General features: G+C 40.2%; 1 protein-coding gene across 3 annotated transcripts in view; it reads left to right on the forward strand.

Annotated features, from left to right (window-relative positions):
* Positions 1-21984: 21984 nt before the first annotated feature.
* Positions 21985-27839, forward strand: part of AGPS (alkylglycerone phosphate synthase) — a 59366-nt gene continuing 53511 nt past the window's right edge. For 2 of the 3 annotated variants that reach the window (XM_051623013.1, XM_051623014.1), the window contains exon 1: positions 22377-22586. In XM_051623013.1, coding sequence (XP_051478973.1) covers positions 22399-22586 — 188 coding nt within the window. In that variant the 5' untranslated portion in view covers positions 22377-22398. Of the gene's footprint in view, positions 22047-22376; positions 22587-27839 lie in introns of those variants that run through there. The other variant, XM_051623015.1, reaches the window with a different exon arrangement.

A 27839-nucleotide genomic window follows, 5' to 3' on the forward strand; every position in this document is an offset into this window, starting at 1 on the left:
GAATTAGAGAATTTCAGAGTTAGAAACCTAGATACTGAAGTGATGAATTAGTGAAGTCACATGCTAGACTAGCCTGTACAAAGGGAATTGAGTCCTTGTTTGTCATGTTCGTTTTCTTTCCAAATGAGCTCATAAAATAAAGTTTAATTTCCAGAGTATGTTGTCCTGTAAATTTCAGAGATCCAATGGACCATGACACAGAGTGAGTAGTCTGTGGCCCTTCTCCCTGTTACCTGTCCAAATATTTTTAAACTTTTTCTGTCCAAATGAGTGAACAGGCAGTGACTAAGGACCCTTCTCTGAAAGGAACAGTGGAAATTCTTCACATCACTCAAGTTCTGTGTTGGTGGTCTGTCCCAAATTCCCATTTCCTCTAAGGGCCTTGCCAAAGACCTCTGCTGCCTGCTCCTCATCCTGGGTCAGCTGTAATCTACCTGGTCTTTCCCTCTTAGATTTCACTCCCTAGAGACTATAAACTTTTAGTGTTACTGTGTGTCAGCCTAAATTAGTAAAAGCAACGCACGCTGCATCCCAGAAAACTAGAAAGGTTGAAAATGTGCCTCTTCCTTCTCAAAGAAAGGTGCAAGCTCAAATCACAGTCAGCAATAAAATTAGTAAGTTATTTGGTGATACCACCTACAACAAAATAACATAATAAAAATTAAAATATTTAAAGTAATACTCAAATAATGCAGTCATCATTGATTTAGTTCCCAATTATACAAAGGTAATTGTATTAATGAACTGCCTCATTGAGTTTGGTGGAAATACAACTGAAAGTTTTAATGTCCTGGCATCTGTAGATAATACATTATGTAACCTGTGCTTCTAACTCAACTAGAATCCTAATTCTTGTTTTACCCAGGGCATACTATAATATCCATATGCCTGATATAAGATACTTCTATGACCTTCTAAAGCCAGAAAAATTCTGGATTAATTCTAGAGTAGAATATCTGTTCTAGAATTAAATATTGAAATAAGATGGAAGACTTAAAAGGACTTTCTCCAGAATTCATGACCCCATAGCAACTTAAAATTCAAGTTAAATTCCATGAATATAAATGTTTGCAACCTGCATTGCACTGAATATATTTGGAACAATTTTTAAAGACTTAGCTGTGTGACTTCAGCCGCTGAAGCCAGACTAACTATAAATAAATATATTACAAAATGTCTAAAGCACATCATGTGCTTTGAAGTCAGAACCTCTGTGTCTGATATGCTGTCGAACTCCCCACCATCCTTTAAATGTTAGAATACATTTATCCCATAGGAGTACAGACCCAGCTCCTGCGTGCCTATCTTTACCATTCAATCCTCAAGTGTTCCCAGGAGCTCAGAGAGCCTAGACATTTCTCAAATGCATATTACAATAGTTAATGGATTTTATTTTTTTTTTGCCCCTTCCACCCCTGAAAAAATCCAGAAAGTGCACAAGCGAGAATAATACTAAAGTCTCTTTGACTTTAATTTTCTGATGCAAGAGGTAACAAAACATCGAGTAGAATAGCTGTCCTATCAAAGTATTTGAGTATATTAGCAGTATCTATAGAAATAGTATTATGAACTCAGATAGTATTTAATCTATGAATCGTCCATAATCTCTTCTAGGGAAGACCTTATCCTCTAATTCACTATTCCATACATTCTCTGCTATTAAAAAAGCATTTGCTGAAGAGGGGAAACCCCAAGTTATTTCCTGTTCTGGTTTTCAAAGGGAAAGGTAGAAGGTAGATGCTTTATTGCCACTTCTTTTTTCCTGGTCTTTTCCCCTTTTCTGAGATTTTCCCTCTGATAGCCACATGGTGTGTGGATATAATATGTTGTTTAGTCCTTCAGCCTCTTGTCATGCCCCATATCATATATTCTGCTAACCCAGCAAGCAACCCTTACTTACCATGTTTAAAATATAAGCATCCTGCTGACTATTCACACTGTTCTACAAGAGCTGCTCTTGGAGCAGCCACATATACAGGATGCTCAGCCTCTCATCTGCAGGGCTGTTGGGCAGGCAGCCTGTTAGCTGTCACCCACCAGCAGTGCAGAGCTTCTCCTGGTGTCTCTGGTGGGCTGCTGACTTCCAAATGTGCTCAGGGATGTGAAGATGGGCATGGGCGGGAGGGCAGATGCCAGTGCTGTGTAGGAATGCTTGTGCAGTCTTACTGTTAGTTAGGCAGCAGAGGTGACAGGCTTCAGTGTCAACATGTCCTCTGTGCCTCAGTGTGAGGGCAACAGTCAGAAATGCAGAAACCTTGGAGTCACGATGTTTTTGTTGGTATTTTGCCTGGTTCTTTTTTTTCCCTTTTCTCCTCTCCTAAATACATCATTATGTATGTGGTGTTCCCACCATTAGTTTCATGCTTAATTTCATCTCTTTTAGTGTACTATAGGGAGAGGGTAGCACACAGGCCTAGGGATGAACAAGGAATGTATTTGAATGGGAAGCAGTATCAAGTAATTGGTGTGATCCTCAGCACTATGCTGGACTGTGTGCCTACATTGTACTTAAATACGTGGTAGAAATAGGGAGGTTTGTCTCTGGAACTGAGTTTCTGAGGAAACAAAAACTAAGCTTGATATAAATGCAACCCTTATTTTTATGCATTCTTTTGGGATCCTCTACTACAGCACTCTGGTCGCTTCTCAGCAGCAGCTAACAAAGCAGTATTGGCATCTCTGGCAGCCCATGACCTGCTAACCCTATGTTTTCTCTTTTTTTTTTACTTTGTATTTCTAACTACTCTGTTTTAGAAAAAGTCATCCATTATACATTCCCCTTAATCACCCTTAAAGTTTTAGACAACTTAAACATATACATGTATGAAAATAAATCTAGTCTCCAGCCATTGACTGTTATTCTAGCTTTTTTCAGAACTCTTTCTCATTTATCTTTTGTCTTTCTGATAGTGCTGTGCATGGAACCGAATATTTTAGGCTAAAATAATAAAGAAAATTACTTAAGCTCATGCTGTTACAGCTTTTTATACGGAGTCCAAAATGACATTGCTCTTCTGCCTTGTCAGATCCTATGCAAACTCCCATCAGGTTCGTAGGGGAGATGAAGGTGAGTTTTCTATCATTCTCTTTTTCAATTCACGCTATTCAGGATATTTCTTCCCCTGAAAAAATATTTTTATCATTTGTACACTATTTATCAATTTTCCTTATTGTAGATCAAAATGATCACTTTTTGAGTGCATAATTTCTTTATACCCCCCATCTATAATTCTCTCTTTATTGGTATTTGCAGCTTTTTGTGATGTACAATTGTAAATGTCAGCATGCTTACTTTATTTTCCTGATGAAAACATAAAAAAAAGAATCTGCCCTCACACTCCTGTCTATCATGCCCCAAACATCTCATGGTTCAACGTACTGTGGTTCCCAGTATGTACTGGGATTGCCAGTGTGCTGTAAGCCATATTAGAGAGGGGGAAGCCTGCATAAGAGCCAAAACAGCAGGTTGGTAGCTGGCAGAAGGGGGCAGCTGGGCTGTAAGCAGCCTGGGAGCTTCCCAGGGAAATGGCTTGCTGCTGGCAGGGTGTCATTAGTGGCAGCAGGAGGACATAAGGAGGCAGGAGACACAACAAAACTGCATATGTGACTGGCAGAAGACTGGTGTCAAATGGTCGCAACAAGGCGCACCCCATATGATCATAACCCTCATTTGAGATTCAGCTGCAGAGCTGATAACTTTGCCTCTGTTAAGAGTTAATTGTGCTTAAGGCAATTGCCCTATTTGTTCTGAGAAAGCCATAAAGCAGTTGCATTACTTCTGTAGACCCTGCGTGTTAAACAAGAACAGCCTGGTAACTAGAGCCTGCAAAGCCTCCTGCTTCCAGCACCAACACCACTTGGCACTGAGTTGGGGGACCACTGCTGGGAGGGGTTGTCCTTGCCCACCATCAGGGCACAGGTGCTCCACAATGCACAGCTTTCCTAGCAAAGCCAGTTTTAATTCGATTTTCAAGTAAGATTCTTATGGAATATTATTTGAAATCTTAAAAAAAACCCCATACATTCAATATGCTGCCCTCTCTTCAGCCATTCCTTTTATAAATCTGTCCTAATAGATCACTCAGATTTGCACAGCAAGATTTTTTTTCATAAGACCACAGTGTTTGTTATGTGTGGCCCTAGGACGTTCTGGATGTTGAACAATCACTGTGCAATGTTTTTAGTATTATTCACTATGAACAGAAATTGTGCTTAAGAGAGAGAGACTGATGCCAAGTACTGCTCCTTTTACTTCTGGAAATTGGTGAGATGTTTGGTTAATAAACGTTCCTTGGTTTCCCACATCTTTTGTGATGATAATTTATGATAGAATGACAATGAGTGCATTACATGCATTTGAGAAACTACAGCAAAATGCAGCTAACATCCCTTGACCCCTACAACAAACATAAACAATTTCCTCTATTCACTTATAGTTTCTTAATCAAGCCATTTTCAGTCAAGCCATCTGCTTGCAAGGTCACAAAGGCTGTTTTCACGAGCGTGCAGTGTGTTACATTTGCCTGTAGAATATTTGCAAGTTTAACAAGAGAGTTGAAGGTATGTTGAAAACATGTCGACTGAACATGTATTTTGCTTAGATGAGCTGTCAATACTAGGCAGATAAAGCAGGTCCTGAGTAGCCCATGTGCTATGATTTGTGATGTTCAGGAGGTCTGCAAGTCTTTTTAGGTTATTATGCAAATTTAACAAGAATGAGAACTTTTCAGAATATGAGATTGTTACTGCAGTTCATGCACGCAATTTTTTCTCTGCTAATACAGACAGTAAGTTGGCTAAACTAGTTGGCTAGCTTTTCAACAAAATAAATTCCTGGGACTCTGCCTGACTTCCTTGGTAAACTTGAAACTGTTTTTAAGGAGGTTCTGTGAGAAAATGCAGCACAGTGAATTTCACTATCTTTGGCTAACTTATAAGAGAAAGGCTTACAGTTACCCTCAGGCCTGAACTTGATTACATGAAGAGTAAGAAATACAAAATAAATCATATGCTTTAATTTTAAATTACATTATTTGATGTGATAAGAACTTCCATACCAGATCAAATCTAAATTAGTTGTCTGCCAATAGTAATTCCCAGATGTCTCTGAGAAAATTGCCCTATTCTTCAACCTCCTTTCCCCCTCCACAAGTATAATGGCTAATTATATAACAACCTGCCTATAGGGGAAGTTATTTTCTGACCTCAGGCTGGTTCAGGGCTGATTTATGCCATGAACTGTGAACATTTATACACATTATGAATTTTTATCAGGTCAAATCTAATTCCCCACATAAATGTATGAGTATGTATGTATAACCTTGTACTGAATCCAGCTCTGCACTTGGCCTCAATACCATTTGCCAGCGTGTTTCACAGGCATATTACTTTTGCCAGTTTTAAAGAAATTGCCTTTTACTTTCATTATTACAATCTGTATTTATTTAAGGAATGCATTAGGGGTAGCGATAACCCCCAATATCATTTCTCCCCAGCCACTCCCTGTCCTAAACAGCTCTGAAGCCTGCAGCCCCAGCCAGAGCCAGGGCACCTGTGCTGGACCGGAGGGCAGCAACCTCCAGCCTGCTGACATTTTCTGCTCCATCCCCTCATAGAGCAGACCTCACATTTCACATGATGGGTTGATGAAAGGCAAAGGGATGATGCTTGCAGAAAATGAAAAGGTTAAAATGCCTCTAGGACTACTATAATTCTGCTGCACTGTGGCTTCCTGAATTTGCAAGTGTCATTTAATGTCAAGAAAAAAATTTGTTTTGTGGGGAAGAAGTTGGTTTGAACTGTGCATAAGGAATTAATTTTGATTTGTTCTAGGTCAGGTCAAAAAGGTGGTTTTGTGAAAGACTATGGAAGGAGAGATTAATCTTGGAGTGGGGTATTACAGCTAAATTTTATAGTAGGAGGAGGGTAGATTATCTTTGATTATGGGGAAATTGGTTATACAAGTTAAAAGAAGGTTGGATTAGAAATGATTCTGAATAGAAAAGTAATGACTATTTTACATAAATAAGAAATTTCACTGTATGTCTCTGTGGGCTGACGACTGAGAGAAAAAAAAGGTCAGATTTTAACTAGAAGTGAAAGAAGATGGGACAGACCATAAGGAAGACCATAAAGAAGGAGCAAGAAAATATGTTTTCCTTTCTCCTTCCAAACCTGGCCATTACTAATGGTATCTGCATTCATAGAAATATGAAAGGGAGGCAATTCCCAGGGTTGCCAAACGGAGGAGGCATCCTTGCAATTGAATAAGTACCCGTGATGAAAAGAAGGCCATGAAAAATCTTGAGTTTGTGAATTCTCCTAACACAGTCTCAGGGAGGAAATATTATCATGCTGAAAAATTTCATTTACAGAGAATGGAGATGTATGCAAAGCCAACAGAGACATATGGAGTGGTTTCAACAGGCAGCAGAAGTCAAGAGGCAGTAACTGCACACAGAGAACTTCCGGGATCAGGGTCAGTGTCCGGCATCTGTGGACTTTGCCACAAAGTTTCCATTTTGGTCTAAGTATTTCAGTTTGAGAGTTTTGAGATGAGGTCTCTTGTTGGTTCACTTAATTATATAATGAACAGCTGTGAAGTTTTTATTTGGATTAACATTTCCCTGGAACACAAAGTAATTTAGATCTGAGCTTTTCGCTTCAGTCCTTCCCCAGCTTGTACTCAATATAAATTACTGCCCTAGAACCATGACATGTTCAATTTATCCTCCATTTTAGATGGCTCTAAAGTGCCTGTATAATTCTGTTCATACTACACTTTCTGTAACCTACTGTGACAAATAGACCAAATGACTGAAACTGCTAGGTAGGACACTTTATTTTAGTCATGAATGCACACCCAGCCTTAGTTTAAATACCAGGCAAAAATGACACTTGAATTACTTGATTTAAATCAGTGCCAAATTCAATCTTATGCAAACTCAGAAAGAGAGAGGGAAAAAAATATTGGAATAAATGTAGTAATTTATGTGTGGGAACATAAGGCAATAACAAGCAGCAATTGATTCAATTTTAACAGCAGGAGTGGACCACCACAAAAAATCTGACAACTTTTCATTGGAGCTCTGGTGACTGAGGATTAGGGAACAGGGCAATATTTTTGCTTGGGGATGATGACTGCAAGAAAAGTGGACTCAGGGTCCAGCATTCCCAGTTCCACCTTATATGAAAAGCACTGCTCAATTTGTGTATGCCATGCTCCACTCACACTGCTGTGAGGATCTCCATTGCCCAGTACTATGGAGGATGACAAATATTCCCAGTCTGGAGAGAAAAATAGAAAATAGGTTTATCACACCTGTCTGAGAGCAATATATAGATTTTCATTATCTAGTTCCAAATGAATATGTTACATTAAGAGCTGCATCCAGAATTTATGAACCTTGGTGTTGAGTTTCAACCTTCTGTGTCAGTCTGATTTGCCTGTTAGTGCCATGAGTTTGGCAGCAAAGAGGAAATGCCACCTAAACTTACTCCAGGGAGAAAGCAGGACTTCCTGTAATTTTGTCAGTGTTACACCATCCCACAGAGATAATGTCTTCCCAGATTATTTTATACTCTGAACTATTACTGTTTTTCTTAGGGCTTACTTTACTGTGTTGGAAGCCTTTCTAATAAGGCTATGTTTGCATAACCAAATGCTAGGAGTTCAGCTCAGAAAGGCAGCCAAACAACTTTTTAGTTACATCTACTAATTCCAACATTCAGCTCCATCCAAGAAAAGAGGCTGGGGGGTAGCTGCCTAGAAAGTTCATTATTGTGGATCTCTTTAGCTGTTACTGTCAGAGAGAGACTGAATGAGCTTTCTCTCAAGTTATGATCAGAAAGGTCTGACCCTTTAAGCAATTAACTCTGTCCTCAGCCAGAGACCTACCCTCTAATTTCATGTCTCTCCATGGAATTTTTTTTTCCTTCTAAATTGTCATGCCAAACAGTTGTCTGCTTTGTTGTTTTTTTCATAGAAAAACACCTGTTCAATTTTAGATACAGTTCAGCCTGTTCCACTTCAGTGGTCTGCACTGCTCCTCTGAGAGCCCTGAGCTTTTCATGTATTTCAGGCTGCCAGCTCTCTTATGTGCTGTTCCCCAGCAGCCAATTTTGCTCTGAAGCTCTTATGACTGAGCCAACTTCCATTCCTTCATAAAGGCATACCCTCTTGTTATTTCAATTGTGGAGCTCTGTAAGAGGCTTTTAGTGTCTCCAGAGTGTTATTATGTAAGATAAAATCTTGAATTAAGCTTTACCTAACACTTGTTCATGCAATATTCATTCATTGGCAAATTGCATTTGTTTCTGCTGTTTACAAATATTTATTTATTTCTAATACCATGAGTACATGATCTGATTAATATATGACTGAATAAAATGTTCTATGCTCGGTTTGAAGAGCAGGAGTAGCTCAAAGCCTGCATTGACTACAAGGTACACTGCCATCTTGTGTTCTGAAGTTCTAGGTAATATAAAACCACACATTATACATATAGCTTTTCACAAAATAGGAGCTGTGTCGAATGTGCATTTTCTCTCTTTTCTTGTCAAATATAAAATATTTCTTAAAATAACAAGTCTCACGGGTAACTCTGTATTTATCTGTTCTAAGGATCCATTCTGTTTAAGTAGTGATTTGTGGGTAACCCAGTAAAAAAAAAATAAAATATTTAAATAAATAAATAAATATATATATTGCAGGGAAAATTCTGCTACAGACAAGCCATTCTCTTTTTCCAGCAACATGGTTCAATATAGACTCCAAGGAATAGCTCTGTTGCAATGGTGCCTCTGAGCTGATGTAGAGTTGCCAGAGGAGTTGTACGCCAAATGCTTCTCTTCGGAAAAAGGGTGTATGACAGAAAAGAGAGAAGATGTGTATTCTTAGCTGGAATCTCTGTCCCTTTGGAACAACTGTACCTAAACATAACTAGATCAGCCCTGAGGCTATTCCAGTACACACCAGAGTACTGGTCACTTGGTTGAAAGAGGCTCCGAAGTGACATTTACTTCAAAAACGAAAAAAAGAGAATTTAACACCTCTGCCCTGTGGTGTTTATTCAAAACTGGATTCAAAACACAAAGCCAATGACATCTGAGTGGATGACAGAAGTACAGCATGCTTCTCCTCTGAAAATGATAATTCCTTCATAATGTGCTAATCAAAAAAGTCTTTTGGTACATGCATACTTTCAATTGCTTTCACTGTATAACAGTATTTAGCTCTGCCTTTTTATTATGTTTTTATTAATTCCAGCTTCTTTCTATAGCTGTTTGCTATGGTAAACATGTAGAAGCACTCTTAAACACAGCTTTGAACAATGGTTCTATAAAACTCAAAGGATTTATTCCATGCAGCTGCTGTTGCCTAAAACAAGCATAAGCATGAAAGGAAATGGGTGCCAAAATCAAATACTTAGCTTAGAGACACATGGGGCAGGCCAGGATATAGTCAAATCATATCAAGGTAACAGATGCCAAGGCAGAAGGGCAGAATGGTAGTGAACATTAACAGGGGAGAGAAGCACACTTGGCCTTTCTTGCTCAGAAGTTCCCCTCAGGTTAGTTCTTTCCATGCCAGAAACCTTTCATTCCAGCTGTTTGGCAATTCCTAGCCTATTTGCACATACAAATATGTGAACTTATAGTATCATTTGCCACGTCTGAGAGGAAAATGCTTATGGCACCCATTATCAACTAGTGTAGCCACTGTCTCCCAAGGTTGCTTTTTATTACTTAAACGCATAATATCCCACAGCACAGAGTTCAAACAACCTCCCTCTCTTGTGAAATGAGCAGTTGTAATGATTAGAAAGAGCTTTTGCTCCTGTAACAATACTTTTATAATACTTTACTGCTTTTAAAACTTGTCTTCAAAAGGCAACGTGTGTATTGTGGTCTGGTTGCATAACCTCTTGTTTCAGTAAGAGAACAATAAAACTGTTTGCACAACGCATTGCAGTCAGTGTTTAAGTAATGCTAAAAGCTTATTGAAAAGGACTTTGTCATTTCAAAATCTGGAACGCTTTGCTAAGATTGTTAATGCTATTTCATTTACTTTATCTGTCTTTAAGATTCCTGACAGTTTTCTTAGTTTTCTAGCATAGAGTCATACTTTCTTAATTTATATTATTTGTTGTGTTGTCATCCAAGAGATTTTCAGAAAGGAAAAGCTAATTGACTACATATGAGGAATAATAAAACAGTAACTCAAACTGTGCTAAAAATTATATCAAACAAAGCAGGAAACTGTTTTCCGTAATCTCTCTACTACAGTAATCTCTGATGGGGCACATATATACCTCCCTGGTGATTGAATACCGCTGGCTGTAACAGTCACGGGAAAAGCAGAAGATGGAAAACTACTGCAAACAGAGCAGATCTGGGAGAAGAACTGATGCCTACTGTGTCCTCAGTTCCTGCAGATGAGGGTTAACAAAGCCTGTAACTTCAGGCAGCCTAAGCCTCTTAAATACCCCATACTCCAGCTTTTAAGTATCTGCCAATGGTTGCTGTACTGTGTTAGACTGCATAATGTCCTAGCAATGGATGAAAGTTTGTTTTCTATTAGCTAGTTAATTTTGACATGGTGAGACCTTTAATGATGCTAGAAGATGCCTGTCCATCTGTCTGCCTATGCTGGTAACTACCTTCAGTATAAAAGTTAATGGTGGGAGACAAAATGTAAGGGATAAGGCTAAGCATGAGAGTTGAACCTGTTCCCTCTGGATGAGTCACTGTACCTTGCAGTACAACAATCCTGAATGTGAACTCTGGAGAAAATACTAGCTCAAGTTTAGACTTTCACATTCCCATCTAAGAACTGCCTCCAACCACTGGAAGTCACAGGCAGAACTACCGCTGGGTGCAGCTGGGTCCAGCTCCACCTGCTCAACCCTTGGGAACAGCAATGAACTTTCAGAGAAAGAACAAGTTCAGGGAATGGTGAATAGAATTTCACTGAACAAAACTTCAAAGAATATTTCTGAACTTTTCCAGGGTTACAAAGCCTACAGTTTCTGTTATTGCAGCCTTTCACACTCCTGGTAGAAGTACACTACACATCCCTGGAGCACAAACTATGCTTTCCAGAGCATGTATTTTATTTTGCATGTATTTCACTACTCAAGGTGAGTTGCCTGACGAAAAGGGAGATCAACCACAGAGCACAGAATGATCAAGTATTGAATTTAAAGTTATAATAGGTTTTTGGTTTATTTTTTAAGAAAGCTGCCCTTCCTTTAAAGCGTCCATCTGCAGGGCTATAAATGGTAGCAAGAAAGTCTCTGCTTAGGTTTATTTTCTGTTACCAAGAGCAGTTGGCCATCTGCTGGGTAAAAGGAAAGCTGTGCACTTGGAAGCAAAGGTCACAACTAGCACACCCCAGTCCTTTGCCAATGACACATTTGGGCTGTGTCTGATCAGAAAACATCTTGTTAACCCACCCTGCTCAGCTCACCACATCTCCTTTAAATGGCTTTCACACAGAGATGCTGTCTATATACAATTCTTGCTGTTCCCAGATGTGGTAGGACAAATCATAAAAAGTCATCAGATTTCAGGTCACAGCTTCAGCCTCTGCATTCCAGCACATGAGGTGGGGATGTCTGAGCTAGCCAGGGACTCCAGCACCCACTGCCTGCTCTGCCTGGCCAGTGCTGGGACTACCTTGCAGGGCTTTGCAGGGCTGATGACACCTCAAAAGCTCAACACATAGCCACTGGTCTGAATAAGCTCATCACAGTTCAGCACTCCAGAAGCATGGGACATGCTTGTGCACAAGGGCTGCTGACTCTGGAGTCTTGCTCCAACATTTAGTGCATTTTAAGGAGTCCTGGGGGCAGTGTACAAGGTAAGATGGAGTAAAAAATGAAGGATTGAGAGGGGAACAAAAGAAACGGGAAAGCTTTTCTGTTAAATCTGGTCAAAACATAACTAAAACCTCAAGATTGATAAGGCATAAGGATCAAGTCTGCCTGTTTTAACACAGACAACAATGCTGTGCAAGTGAAGGCTATGCAAGGTAGGAACACTCGGCAATTCTGGGATACATGGTATCACCAGGAAAAGAAATCTGAGGCAAGAATTTTTTTCCTTTTTTATTTTTAGTGGTGTTTAGAAAGTGCTTAGAAGCTACAATAGAATATATTTAGACACTGTAGCAAAAATGTTTAGAAAATACTTTAATGATAAACAAATACACACTTCAGCTGACTACAAAATAGTTGCCAAAAATCTTTCTGTAGAGGGAATGTGCCATGTCTCTGCATTCCTGCTGCAAGAGCAGAAAACTCTTCACTGAAGACCCAAAAGCAGTGCTTTCTGCTCTGAGGCTTGAAGAGTTTGAATGACGTACTGAGCATTAAGTGAGGAATTTAAACATCTTATTGGAGGAATAAGACAGAAATTATCTCTAGCCTTTTACAGAAAAATTCAAGCAGAAGAAAAACTCAAATTAGGAACTGAAGAATAAGCATTTCCGCTCTGTCTTTCTTTCTTGTGTACTAGGAGTCTCACACACACTTTTCAAGCTGAAATTTGGTATTTAAATAGGGGTAAGGCAGTTTTAATGCTCTTGGCCTAAGCTGCATTGTAACAAGATGTCCACTATTGTCAGAGCAAGACAATCATCCTTATAAATGTTGCAGTTTTCTAACTCTCCCTTTGCTGAATTTATTATCATGTTTTTATTCTTCCTTCAGTCACAAGGTTGTACTATTATCCTTAACTGCCCTCTTAAAATCAATCCACACACTGGCCAGGAGGGAGTGCTCTCACAGGGGAGCCAACACTATTTTCCTAGAGCCTTGCTGTTCCAGCAAGCTTGGGAATGATTGCCCTGAGGTTTCTCACCAAGCCGCTTTCAGTTCACAAGAGCATGAGGAATGACTCAGTACTTCTTTTTATGCCTAGTCATTAGGTATATTTATGGTAGTAGTTTCTCCCTCAAAGTTTGGCATTGCTTTCTTTGCCCCCACTTTCTGTTTTACAACTGTTCCTTTGCCTCTAAACTTTCAGTGCTGCAGCACTGAGGAGCCATGAACACAAGGACAGTTTGTTTTATTTCTCAACACACAAAGAACGTTGTGTTAAAGAGAAAATAAATTCTGTTTTTCTCTCATTTGAAAATGCCTATCTTCTTCAGCAATATCACTGCATGTAATGGAGCAGTAAGCTGGTCCCCTATCAAACAAAGAAAGCAGTAGAGATTAATTATCTCACAAATATTTTGGAGAATCAAGCAGTTCACCCATTTGTGCTGCCCCATTTCCCATGTTTTCAGCTGAAAGAGCAGGCTGCTGTCTAAATTGATGGCATCCTTTTCAGCTGAGACCAGCTTAATCTATTTTGTGTTCTTCAAAATAGGAGCTGCCTTTGTTATCCCTTGTATGCACTACATTTCTCTATTGAAACAAAGCAGCGGTGAACAGCATTGGCTTGACAGTGCCTGAGACTGGAGTCCTCAGGTCTGGCAAGGCAGCAGCAATAGAAGCATTTAAGGTGTCCTGCTGGTGCAAATCCCTCAGGATGAGCTGAATCTATGCTTTAATTTTATATATTTAATTAAACTTCAACAATACAATAATAAAAGGTGCAATAATAAAATATATCTTTGGGAAGGAACAACATTTTAAAAAGTTAAAATTAACAAATAACCAATAATTTAAAAAATGACAGGGATACAGACTGCCAGGCTGCCTACTAGTGACTCTCATGATTCAGTCTGCTCTTTCAGTCCTTGCTTACATATAGAAAATGATACTTTTTAATGGTTCCTACCCATGACTGTCCACTCTACCCTTCTCCAGGAGCCTCTTGCTCTCATCACAGACAGTTTAGCTGCCTGTGGAGCAGCTGCTGAACTGCTCTGGTTTATAGCCTTGCATATTCAGATAAATTGCCTCTCATCCCTCTTAATATACTGTTCTGTAATTTAAAAAATCCTGAAAATTATCTCTCTTTACTAGTATCTCTGATGTTCAAACTGTATTTTAAAACTGAGGCAGATTTGCATCTGAGTAGAAATGTTGCTTTTAGTCATACAAATATTCTGTTCTGCTGCCTTTGACTCCCCAGCCTAAATTATAGTTAAATCAACATTTGTTTCATTTCACAGAATGATAGAATTAGCTACATTTGTTCAAACTTCCTGGATTTAGTACTTGAGCTCATTATTATTATTACTTGAGCCTGTCTCCTCCTGATTTTTGTTTCTCAGATGGAGCAAAACTGAAGAGCTTTAGATCCAGGTATATTGGATCATTTAGATCCAATGAAAATGAGGTGTGGGAGATGCATGTTTCTGCCCCAGACAAAATGCAAATGGTATAGGTACTGGCATAATGACAATTTAACTGAACGTAAACCAGGAAATCACTCCCTTTCTGCTAAGGTTAGCCACGAGTGCAACACCACATGGTGGATGGTGCTCATCAGCTTGTGGTTCAGTTCCCTGTTCACAGCTCCATGCCTCCAGGTTCCTCTTTGACTGACTGTGGTTCCTCCTTCCCATCATTGCATTCCTCGAGGAACAGCAGAGGTACAAAAGAAACCCGGTATGAGGACACAGAAGATCATGTGCTCATGGCACTGCAGTCTCCTGCTGAAGTTTTCTGTGGCACAAGCTCATAAAAAGCCATTCCTGGATGTTCAGTTTGCCTCTGCTATCTTGCCATACAAGATCTTATCTAATCTATTCTCTCAAAAATACATGCAAGAAAATACATCTTTGCATATATTCTTGAATGTCTTTCTAAACTTACAATCCTGCAGCATGTCTCTCAAAATGAAGGTGAATTTTATTATTCCTCTATATTTAATTAGCACATACAGGTTTCAGAAGGCACCTCTGATTTGGCAATGCAGAGGGAAGCTGGGCCAAATTAGAAGGAGTAATATGGCATTGCAGGAAAATTTGGAGCAACAGAGTAGGAGAGAAGTGAATATCACCAAGGGCTTAACAAAGACACAAGTACAGTGGATCAGGAGAATGGTGGCTGTATGGAGAAGAGTGCATGTAGCTTAATGTATAAACTGCAAATCTGCTGCAGGACATGAGGACCCGGCTTAACCCATGGCCCCAACAGACCTCAATGGCAGGGATGGTATTCACTCTTAGCTGTTTGTTGAAAGATCTGAATGATAAAAATATATGGGTGCCTGCATATATCAGAAAAATTGCAGAGGCTTCAGAGTAATTGTATTCTGACTTCCATTTTTACAAAGCACTGTCATGCATCAGGAAATTCAGATGTTAATAAAATTCTCTATAATTAACTATAAAATCTTAACTTTCCATTAGTAGCTACTTTTACAGGGTAATTGTAATACTGTGTGAGAGATAATTATGGAGTAATATAAGATCATATGAGGATAATACACATATTATTGAAAGAGTGTTAACAGCTTTAATCTAAGCTGTACATGTTTCATTCCGCTTTGACATCCAATTCCCTTGAGATCATGGAAAAACCTATCATTTTAAGCAAAGGAAAAAAATAATCAATTGTTTCAAGTGAAAATGACCAAAACAATGGCATTATGAGAAGGGAACCTTAACACCAGGATCAAACACTTCAGTCAAATACGACTCGCATTTAAAGAGTGTTTTGTTCATTTTAAAGAGTCACATGGTAATTTGTCAGTTTCCATTTGGGAGTAGTTTTTGCATAGTCTATTCAAACACTCAGCCTGTCGCAAATATGGTGTTTATGCAATTACATGGTTTAATTGTGTGTCTGATGTTGCATACCTTGGGTTTTCCCCAGAGCATACTCAGGTAGTTGTCTTAAAATGTAATAGGCACTATTGTTTCTTCTCACTAAACTCCAAGGAAGGATTTGCAATAGCTGATTCGTTTGTTAAGCTGCCTTGCTATCTAATCTAGGAAAGGGGGTTTTGAGTTAGCCGCAGGAGTTACGTATTACAGCAATAACTGCAATATGTTAAGCATTTCTGCTAAGTTATCTGATAACTGTCCATCTTCCAGCAGCAAAGAATTCTCAAATAATATTTAGTCAAGAACTGCATAAATACACTAGACATTTCATCAGCAACTTTTTCATGCTTTAATTAAGCAAGTAAAAATCCAACAAACTTAAACTGCACTCAAGCACACGCAGCCCTCTCCATACCCTTGTATTTCTCCTCCTCTAAAAATGCTATTTATCCCCAGAAGTTGTAGAGCTCTTGTCATACCTATAATCTTCTGAAAAGGACAGTCAGTGATCGCGTTTCTAATTAAGACCCAAGCAACATTCTCTTCCACAATACAGTTTAAATATTCTATATACTTACGAGTAAAACAGTGATTATTAGAACAACTAATATGTCTAGGGACATGAGCAAGGGAAATACTGAATTAAGAAAACATTATTATTAGGACATTTCCTCTTTCTCCTCTAAATTCTGAGAAATTTTGCCAGATTGTGAGAATTTTAGTGCAAAAATTTAGTGCATCAAATAACAAATTATTTAACAAAATGCCATAATACAGTCTTGCTTCCCATATCTCCCCGGAGGATCGGATGTACACAGAGATCCTAGCAGTATCCTGAGTTGATCTCACACTCCATACAAATCAGAGGGCAGGAGAGTGCCAGGATACAGGATTATCAGGATAAATTGTTGAACATGATCAGTGTTTACTACATCCAGCTTCTCCTGCCTGAGTTCACCAATGGAATGTTTCTCTACTGTCTGCTGGCTACCAAAGCAATATATGCTAGGAAAACACAGAAGGCCATCCTTCCCTTCCAAACAAACATAACATGCAAATGAGGAGAGTATCGTAATTATATTAATTAAATATCGCTACAGAAAACTACCAACTCTATTTAGGAGAAATTCATAAACTGGGCTGAGAAAGGCAATGCTCCTTCTCAAAAGGCGATTTTCAGAGTTGCAACACTTCCTGCCAGACTCTTCTACAGGAGGCCATAAAGCTTTATTTACCCCAGGAAATAAAGAGAACTGAGAATAGTTATGAGATGAAGTCACCAAGATAAAATGCAGGCATACAGGAGTTGCAACAGCCAAGAAAGTGTGGAGGGGGCAAAGAGTTTCCACAGAAACTCCCTTGTCAGGCTGGACAGTTACACTTCACTTTAGCTGAGAACTCCCTTAAAAAAAGTGGAAAGAGAAAGTCTTGGGGCAGTAGAAGAGGCTGCAAACCACATCTGGGCTTCTTGGGGATAAGCACCTTGAAAATTAACTGTCTGTGAACCTCACTGACAACATCACAGGAAGCCACATGTGGTAACTGTGTTTACTGAATGGCCTCAATAAATAAATACAAGAGCTTTTTCTCTGGACGGAATTCAGACATACATTGAGGAAGAGCTGAAACTGCGCAGGGCTACACATCTCTACACAAAGATTTTAGGAAGCTTGCCTTTCTTTCCTTCTTTGTCAGTTCTTTGGATGCAGCAGGACTGTGTTAACAGTACAATTCAGATGAAGTGAGCTCATTGGGAACCTGCAAAGCATGTACATTGATAAACATATCTGCCACTATTGCTACCAGAGAGAAAGTTTAACAGATTTTACTACCAGAAGTAAACAGAATAAACAAATAGAAATGTGTCTTTTTCAGTTTGAAAAGCCCACTGATTAATGCACAAACTCATCCATGCATACAGCTAACTATTTAGCAAGTATTTTTCTTTCATGCAAAGTGTGATATACAGAAAAGTCAGACCTGGAGTTTTTACTAATACACAGAAGATAATAATATATTACTAATAACTCTGCCTTGGGCACCAGTGGAAGGTTTAGTGAAGTCACAGCAGTTTCAAAGAGGAGTCAATTCACATTTTTTTATGCATTATGGATAAGGATTTAGTACTTGCTTCTCAGTAATTAGCTCTTGTTCAGATACAGACTTACTTCCATGCTCTAGCATTTCTAAGCTGTTCAGATCATCTTGTTGACTGAAAACCGAAATAGTTTTATTATCTTTTATACTGCCTCTCTTTACCAGGAAAGAGCTGACCACCATATAAAAAACCATCTAATTTTTGTATGTTTAAAGAAACAACATGATGACCACTAACCGTTTCCATATAAAAAAAAGGTCAGTTTTTTTGGAGATCCCTAGACAGTAAGTTTTGTTTATGGCCCATGCTCCAGAGGCTGTTATCAGCTTTCCCCCAGTTTTACCTCCTCCTGTCCTTGTGTTTTTTCCAAATCCAGGCTGTCCCTTGCCAATGGTTTGAGGTCTTGCAGGCTTCTCTCTAGCTGTAAGCTCTGAGACATGGGTCTTTCTCATTCAGTGGCACTGAGGCCTGTAAGCTGAGCCTCGTATTGCCATAAGCTGGTAGTGGAAAATTTCTTGGCCCATTCAAACATCAACAAAACTCCTGGAGCATGAATTGCATGGTGCTGAATGACATGTTCATGAATGGGTGTAAGCTTTCTTTTTTTTATTTGTCTGGTGAAAAAATTACTAATCCAAAGGTGATCTCAAGGGCTTACAGCCTTTTCATCCTTATATTGCCTCATCAGCTTCTTCTGAGCCCATGATTTAGCTGTTCATTTCCCACACCCATCCTGTGCCCAGGGTGGCCAAAACCCCACCTCTTTTGTAGGTGGTGGCTTTTTGTACAGGGTTACAGAACAAAAAGCTGTACTAATGTACTAGTATCAATCACATCTGAATAATAGGTGAACTGCAGAAAGCAAGAACATCTGAAACATACCTTATTCAAATAGGAATTTCCTTGTTTTAACCTTAAAAGTAGTGCTATGAAATGAAGACCCTTGAAAAGATTCATTTCTAATTACCCATCTTTCTAGAAAGCAAAGGACTCTTTAGGTTCATTTTCCTCATTGGCTACAATTATCATTATGTTCATCTGTTGCCATTAGAAGCAGTGAGGTGAATTAAGAATTATCTTCTAACTGAAAGCTGTGCTACTTTAAAAGTGAAAAATAAAAATCAAGAAAATCCCACAGCCTTTTTCTGTTACTTAGTAAAGGAACAGCATAGGCATGTGCTACAACAGTGGCAATTCCTGCGAGTTTCAGCTGGGGCCAGAAACTTCCACTGGTCTCCAAAAAGCTTCTTTGAAATTTTTAAAAGCTCTTTTTACAGTGTAAGTTGAATATAGTACTCAACCTTCTCTTCTAGATTTGTGTACCATTGCTGTTTCAGCAACTTTTAAGTTGCTGAATTTTCTAAGGCAGAATATGTATCCCATCAATTAATTCTCCATCTCCGATACCTACACCTTGAGGGCTCCCATGCTAAACTAGGTGATTTTCAACAATCTGTTGAAGAACTTCATTCAAAGCAAGAAAATTTATCAGTCTTTTCTTTTTGCAGCCTATGTATGGGTTGCACAAGAGTGAAGCCTTTGTCCTGAGCAGCCTGTTACCTCTGTGCTCTCTCACACAATTATTGTATAACAGAGCTCTGAGACACCTTGTCATTAAGACCTCTCTGAAAGTTACAAGTATTTTGGCTACTTTATTTTGTATTGCAGTATAAACTTTTATTTAAAACTATGTTTCTTGAAAATCTCAATGCACAGAATTCTGGAAATGCAGGCCCTTGATAGGATGAGGAGTCTCACGTTGAGCTGGCATCTCACGCTTGCAGATGCACTCAGGTATGTGGGAAGGACAGCTCATGGAATGGCAAATGCTGCTGCTTTGGCTCAGCAGGGATTATCATACTTCAAAACACCGCACTGCAGACCTGCTGGTATTTTTACTGAAATCAGTTTTCGTTGGTGTCACAACCATATTTCTTTCAAAATGGTTTTGTTTCCTAAGTTTTCTTTTCAGCACTTTAACTTATCGGATAGACTTTACATGAATCAATTAGACATACTTTTTGAAAATATGCCAGTGGCTCACTTCAGGCAAATGATGAGAAACAGGGAACTCACTACCTGCTGGTACATTATGTTACTGCTTTTTATCAAGATTGCCATCCTTCCAAGGGAGCTGAGGATTGCGTGAAGAGCATTGGCAGGAACTCAACGTTCTTACTACTACCAAAGATCCCTCTTGCACAAAAATGAGGTGTGCCTTCGTTCTGTGTAACACAAGGGCACTCACTGTTTCCAAACCATACCACTGTGCCTCCAGAATCTCCAGTTAAATCTCCAGCCACATACATAGTTGAAAATGAATTGGCAGCTTTTTTGAGAATTAAGTTCTGAAGTGGTAACAAGTATTGCTTATCAGGTACCAGTTGAATTCCATTTTTTTTTTTCTAGGAACCTTTATAATTAGGATCAAATAAATGAGCAATGGGCTTATGATTGTTCCTTAGAAGTGACTATGATACAAAGAAACATTCTAGGAAAACCTGAATGAATCTAATACCTCTTGCCAGCGTTCAGCAATGTGGAAACATTTAAATTACTGTGATGTAAAGTCCTCCCAACTATCTCCAGAACTTCAGTAAACAATGTGAAAGGAAACTCAGTTGAGAGACCTGTGTTTGCTCCCTACAGACTTGCCTCCACAGTAGCAGACAGTTAAATGTGGATATGCATGAGTTAATCCAGAAAATAGTACACAAATTATTCACAGAAGGGAAATTAAACTCTATAACCAAACTAGCAAACTCCCAGAACATATGTTTATGTTGCAGCCACACTAGAAACCTAACCTAAAGCTGAGACCACATTGCAACCAGTGCAATTCCTGCCCAAGGAAAATTACAGACTATTTTCTAGTGAAAGTACACAAAGGGCATAAAATCAATTAACAACTATGAAAATAAAAGCAAAACACTAATAACACCTGGGTGGCTTTTATGTACTACTTTTCATCAGTAGGTCTTATAGGGGGTTGATCATTACCTTGCCCTGAGCTTGGGTGCTTATAATGATGCCATCTCTGATGGATGTATGTCTGCCCTTAACGGTGTCTAAAGGGGACTTTGTTCTCTACTTCAGCTGACTACAAGTTATTCATTTTGACAGCTTTTAGAAAGCAGCCTAATGCTAACAATGAAGTTATATATACCTTGCAGTTTAAGCTTGCTGCTTCTCACCAACACAGCCAGGACATGAGGGGCAGATTGACTGCTCCCTTTCACTTCACAGTGCTCTGGACTCAGTTTGTTTAGCCCTTTTTCACTCTCTGGTAATTAAAAAAAAAAACAACAACAACAAAAAAAACAACCCAAAAAACAAAACCCACAACTTCTTATCATCTGTTCTCCTTAAAAACCTTTCCAGTTTCCACGTATTTTCCTGAGTGGAAATCCAAAGCCAATCAAAGCAATCTGGTGCACAGCGGCAAGTTCTGAGCAGCAGACAGCACCTGGAATTGACATCACATCTGTATCTCCCCTTAAACACCAATCCTTCTCCCTTTTCAAAGTGATGCTATGGAGTGAATCCTGGCTGTTCCCACAGGTCTCAAACACTGTCAGGATTGACAGTTTTGTACCTAGCAATGGCTGTCATGGCTATAGAAGGGGATAAATTCCCACCAGACAGTCTGTTCATCTTGTAGTGTGGGTTTACTGGAGGAAGTGGATCATTCCTACGTGCCCTTGTAAAAATTTCCTCTCCAGCTTTTTTGTAGGGCCCCTTCAGGTACTGGAAGGCCACTATAAGGTCTCTTTGGAGCATTCACTTCTCCAGGCTGAAGAACCACAACTCTCTCAGCCTGTTTTCATAGGAGAGATGCTCCAGCCCTCTGATCATCTTCCTGACCTTTCTCTGGACTTGCTCCAGGGGCTTCATGTCCTTCTTTGGTTGAGGGCTCCAGAAATGAACACAGTACTCCAGGTGGTGCCTCAGTAAGAGGAGAGTACAGGGGGAAAATCACCTCCTTTCACCTGCTGGCCAAGCTTCTCTTGATACAGCCCAGGATATGGTTGATAAAATCTCTAACTCCCATAGGACTAGCCGTCACCTCGCCAACCTGTGCCTTAAGTAACGCACTTATGTCATTGCCACCAACATTTCAACATTAACTTAGGCAATCCTCATCTTTAAATAATATGCACCTTGTGTGTCCTCTCGAATCTGTTCAGGGATCTGAAGGGGTGATAATTATAAGGCAAGGTATGAGAAATCTCCAACAAAGCCTTTTTTTCTCTTTCGTTTCGTCAGGTAATCCCTGAACTGCTGCGGCAGCGACCGCGTCCGGCAGCTGCGGCTGAGGAGGCCGGGCCGGGGGAACAGGCCGGGGGAACGGGCCGGGGGGAACGGGCCGGGGGGAACGGGCCGGGGGGAACGGGCCGCCCCCGGGGCCGCCCCCCCCTCCCCTCAGCTCCCGGCCCCCCGGGCGGGGCGGGCGGCGCGCGCGGGCGGCGGGGCACGCCGGGACAGCGCTTATCAGGGGAGCGCGCGGCAGCGCCTTCCGCTCCGGCGACCTCTCACCCGGCAGCGGTCGGCGGCACAACACGGAAGTGCGATGGCGGCGGAGGAGGCAGCGGGAAGCGGCGGCCGCTCCCCGTCCTCCGCCCGGCGGCGGCTGCGCATCATCTCCGGGCACCTGCGGGGCTCGCCGCGGGTTCCGGAGTGGGAAGCGCTTTCCCCGAACCCCTGCAAGGCGCAGGGGGGCTCCGCCGGGCCGGCCTCTGGCTCCATCCCGAAGAAGCGGTGGGTGCGGGAGGGGGTCCCTGCGGGGCAGCGGGCCCCGGGCCGCGCCGGGAGGGGCGTCGGTGCCGGGCCGGGCTGGCCATGGGACCGGCCGGCTGCTGGTGCGGTGGGTGCTGGGGCAGCGCGTCCTGCGGAGAGTGGTTTCGCTCCCGCCTGGGCTGGGCGTGGGCTGTGCGGGAGCTGCGGGGCCGCGGGACGTCGGGAAGGCAGCGGCGGCCAGGAAGAGGCTAAGCTGAAGGAACTCACCCCCCTTAGGGAGGGGATGAAACCGAAGGAAGGTGTTCTTCAGCCCTTTGCTGGTTTTTGTAGTGGGTGGGATTGTATGAAAATGAAAGTCGTTCATAGTCACCTGGATAACTGGTGAGGAGGTTGGGTGCTGGTAACGACCTGTGAGGCTGCTGGAAAGAGAAATGCAGCGTGTGTGGAAAGCGAGGTTTAGGCTTTCAGTTCTCCTCAGTTTGCACATGTGAAACATTGACCTTATGTGAAGGCTGTCAGAAATATACTTGTACTCTTAACAAGGCTCTAACTCGGGTTTCTCAGAAATAAATAGTTCAGAGCATATTAACTACCTTTTCTGATTTTTACCATATTTAGTAGTAAGGATTCTTGGGGCGTATGACCAAGAGAAGACAAATGGTCAAATTGTCTAGTTCAGAATTCTTTTACTGGCTCTTGATTTTGTTTTTTGAGTAGATTCCTTTAAATGCTACAGTTACAATACCATAGTATAGTTTCATATAACTTCTCATCAAGAGACCTACCTTCCTGCTGGGGCAGACTTGTACTTGTTTTGTGATTTCTCCCTTCTCAGTTGTGGATTTTCCATATGTATGTTGGCTTGCTATCCTGTAAGAACTTTTTATGGTTCACTTTGTAGACAACCTACTGCCCTCCATCGAGCTGTTTTCAGGGACTGGTAAGTTACTGTATGGAGGTGGTGAAGTGGCAGATGGAGCAAGTAGTGGTTGAGACAGGTGTTGCTTCATTAAGGAAAATCCATTTGGCCCATGGTTTGCGCCTCAGCTTTTCTCAAGAAGAGAGGAAGGGGCAGTCTGAATTGTTCTAACAAGCTATTTGTGGCCTAGGGCCACAAGCTGAGCTTGCCTGCTTTGGGAGGACTGGGTTGTCATGTGCATGTAGTTAAGTGTTAGGGACTTTGAAAGCCTTTAGTTTTAACTGAGGGGGATTTGAGGCTCTTGCAGGAGTGTCAAACAGTGCTGCTCACTGGGAGAAATGGATCATTCCAAAACTGTTGCCTCCACATTGAGTGTTTTTGTTTGGTTTGAATTTAGGAAGGAATCACTATTTCCAAAAAAATATCAGTTTAGCTATTTTTCAGGGATATATTTTGAATGGATTGTTAAATTATTTCAAAGGCCAGTTATTACATCTTTGAAGAGCAGGAGAAACGGGCTTTTGTGAAGATGCATGTGACCTGAAGGAGAGCTTCATGGTGGAAATGCAGTCAGTGAACTTAATACTCGTACTACAGGTTATCAGCATTGTTCTTCCATTTTGCAGTAAGATCAGAATGGACTGCTATTTTTACTGTAAATAATGTGTCTTGGATTAAGAATACAAATTATATTGCTTATGATCATGATACATCATAGGATATTCATTAGTAAATTCATTAGAAATATAACCTAATAAAAGTTTACTAAAATAATGAATTTGCTATACTGAGAGGGTTGCTTTTGAAACAGTGTGCTTTGTGAAACTATCAGTCAACTATGCCAAGCATCCTGTAGGTTGTGATAACATCAAGTCTTCTAAGAACCTGTGGCGCCTACAGACAACAGTTATGTGGATTCTGACCCACCTGGGCAATCCACCAGCGGGAGACTGGAGACAGGACCAGGGCAAGAGACCACGACAAAGGACTAGAGTCAACAAAGACCCCCACAGGAGACCCTCGAGCATGCATAATTACAAAGATAGCCAATTCCAGGAAATAAAATGACTATGTAAAAGAATTCTGGGAACTCATTGACATGGAACTGAATATGCGTGTTTTTGGTGTATATTAGTCAGGGTGTTTCAGTGACTCCTCGGAGCACTCATGGTGGAGATTCCCCAGTGCTTCCCAGCGCTGCAATAAAGAATGCCTGCTCAATAACAGCTTGTTTGTTGTTACTGGGTCTTGATCTTGGAATCCTTACCCAGCCGCACCTAGCCTCCCACTGGTGAGGAGTGTTAGAAAGCAAGGGGGTTTGGAAGCTCCGAATTTTTGTTTCAATCACAATGAAGACTTAGCTGCAGGAGTGTAAGGAAGCTGCTGGAAAGCTTGGTCTGCACCACAGGTGCAGCTGAATTTATGTACCTAGAGCTCAGCCTTCTTGTAAGTATAGAAACAAAAAAACCTTAAAGGGACCTGTTTTTGTGCCTTAAGGTTCCCTCTGAACATCTGAGATGTGACTGAAACATGTTTGAGATGTTGCACATGAAAATTCTGATACTTAAATATAGCTTGGATATGAGGATCTAGGTAGGGTTTGTGTTTGAGGGTAATACCAAGGTTTTGGAGTGAAGGGGAGAGAGACAGTTCTGTTGCCTGTACAGATGTGGAGACAGCAAGTGATGAACACCTGAGTCCTGTTCTAGTGACTTCCAGCTAATCTGGTGCTGGTTAATCTATTTGTGAGACCTATGAGGGTGATTAAAAAATCTGGTAAAAATAAGTGACGTATAGATACTGTGAAGTGATACTGCATGGCTTTTATCAACAGCATTAGGACAATTCAAACCCAGATGCTTTTTTCTTGCAGTCTTCTGTATGATGATTCAGCTTTTCTGCCTCTTTTGAACTATAACGTTAATTTTTTCTAGCAAATCTGTCGCCAAAAAAGTTTTCCTTTGTTACGCCTGTTACATCTTTCCAGTATTATTTCAAATGGTGTCAAACCTACAGGCACTGTTGTACCAGTGCACTCTTCTCATTTTGCGTTTCTTTTGCAAAGTAAAAGACCTTCTATGATGCAGAAAAAAAATGCATTTGAATGACTTCAGGTGTAAGTCTTTGATCACAGAAATTTTTTTCTGGTTCCTTATCTGATAGTCAGTAGACAGTGACCTGCAGAAACATGGCTTTCTTGTTGACAGTTCAAAGACCAAACTGTTAAAGATCTTATCCAGACATTATTCCTCACCAGTGAGGGGAGGAAGGAGAGTATGTGGAATTGATGGGACTTTATGGGTGCTCATCTAACTGTTACTGTTTCCAAATAAAAATGCCTCTAGAGGCTTATCAATGTGTTTGCAAATTGATGTGTTTAAAGATTGTAATATGCTTTCTGCTTTTAAAAATTATAGTTATTGTGATGGGAAAAATCCCTCTGAAAAGCAACTCTATACTCATCTGAGTATGCTCTTGAGTGAAACGTTAGGTACTGTAAGAGTGGAGAGATGGCATTTTGTGGTGGCATTCCTGACTTGAATTTCATATTTTAGTTCAGTGTTGCAGTGGAAGATGGGGATTATAGCTATACAATGTCTGTTGAAGCCTTAACAGGAAGGTTGTTTTCAGCACGATAGGCATGCTTAAAAACTTACTTTAAAAATGGAGTTGGAAAAGAACTCTTCCTTTAAATTACTTTTTCTGAACTTTTGTTATGCTGTTGACTTTTGTTGACTGGTTGATAATAATAAGCTCACTTTGCTGGTGACACTTGAGTTAAAAACTGATATACAGTTATTTTGAAAACTAAGTACACAAAGTGTTTAATTAGTACTGCTTTGAAAACTGTAAGGTGCTACAGCTCCCTAGAACATAGTTGTACCAGAGTAACTTGTATATGCTAGAAAGTAAGAGTGCCACAGAAGTACACGCATGCACTGATGTTAATCTTGCCATAATAGCTTGTATAAAATGTATTCAAATCAAACTTCAAATAGTTTGGCCCATGTTAAAAGGGAGTATTGATTGAGTGTAATTACATGTTCAATCAGTAGCTTGTAGGCTTAAAATTTTCCTATCCTGGAGCAAGAGAAAGCAGGGCAGAATTTCCTGATTTTCCTATCTCTTTGTGGAGATGCTTCTTTTCTGTGGGATGGAGAGAGGGTTGTGACTCTCTTCTGATTATTATGGGCATACTGTTAACCAGGTGTAGCCAGCTGCCTGCTCTGTATCCAGGACACACCCAGGTTGCTTGGGGTAATGTGTTAGTATTGCCATACCTTCACATAGACCTTTGCAAACCTTGCTGTAGTTGCTGGTAACAGTTATGGCTTTAAGCTGCGATGTGAATTAAGTCCTAAAGAGTTTATACTACTTGAATTTAATGAATACCATCAAAGAGACTTCATATCTTACCACCAATACCTCAGATCAATCTTTAGTGTATCATAAAGATGTAACTTTTTAGACAACAGTGTTTAAGCAACGCTTGACACTGAACTGAATCCTGGTATAGCTGACTTCTGAGATTAAAGTGATGGAAACTTAGGGCAGAGATGCAAAGGGCTGGTGCTTGTAGTCTTTAACAAATCAGAAGAGTAGGAGCCTGTTGCTTTGAGGAAGATGTGACAGTTCCCAGGAGGCTCTGTGCTTGCATTAAAGCAGTTAATTGCTAGTCAAGGTTAATGCTTGAAGTAGAGGAACAGATAAAGTAAGAAGATTCTCATATGGAAACTTTAGATGAAAGAACGTTGAAAGAAAATATCATAATCTGAAGGCAGATGTGACTTCATATGCAACAGCAGTTCCTGTCTGTCATCTAGTTCCAAGTAGTTGAATGTCAGGCAGATGAAATGTAACAAATCTAGTATTTTAATAAATACAATATGTGTTGTTAGATCATTTAATACCAAGTAAAACAAATAGGATACATTGATTACATTTTATTAGAAAAAACTTACATATAAATAGAAGTCTAAATAATGTTTAATATGTAAAGTACAATATGGATTATTATATGAAAGCAAGTAGCAGTTTACAGCAAAAACTGAAAGAATTTTGTAGATAGACTTCTTGATATCTGAGATCTAAACTGTTATGAACAAGAAAATGAATGCTTGTCTGTAGTTATTAATTTAAACTTGCCTTCTTTATTTAAACTGAATAGAATTATCTCTAAATGTAATAGACTAATTACTTGGACTTCCTCAAAGCTACTTTGAGCTGGAGTAAACAAAGGATGTCTGTAGCATAACAGGTTGCAGTCAAGTACTTTCCTGAAATATTACTATGCATCTTAGTAGGGAACAAGTCATATGGAATATAGAAATCAATTGTAGGCTGAATGTGATAGA

The sequence above is a fragment of the Apus apus genome, chromosome 6, assembly GCF_020740795.1.
Source record: "Apus apus isolate bApuApu2 chromosome 6, bApuApu2.pri.cur, whole genome shotgun sequence".
NCBI classification, from domain to species: Eukaryota; Metazoa; Chordata; class Aves; order Apodiformes; family Apodidae; genus Apus; species Apus apus.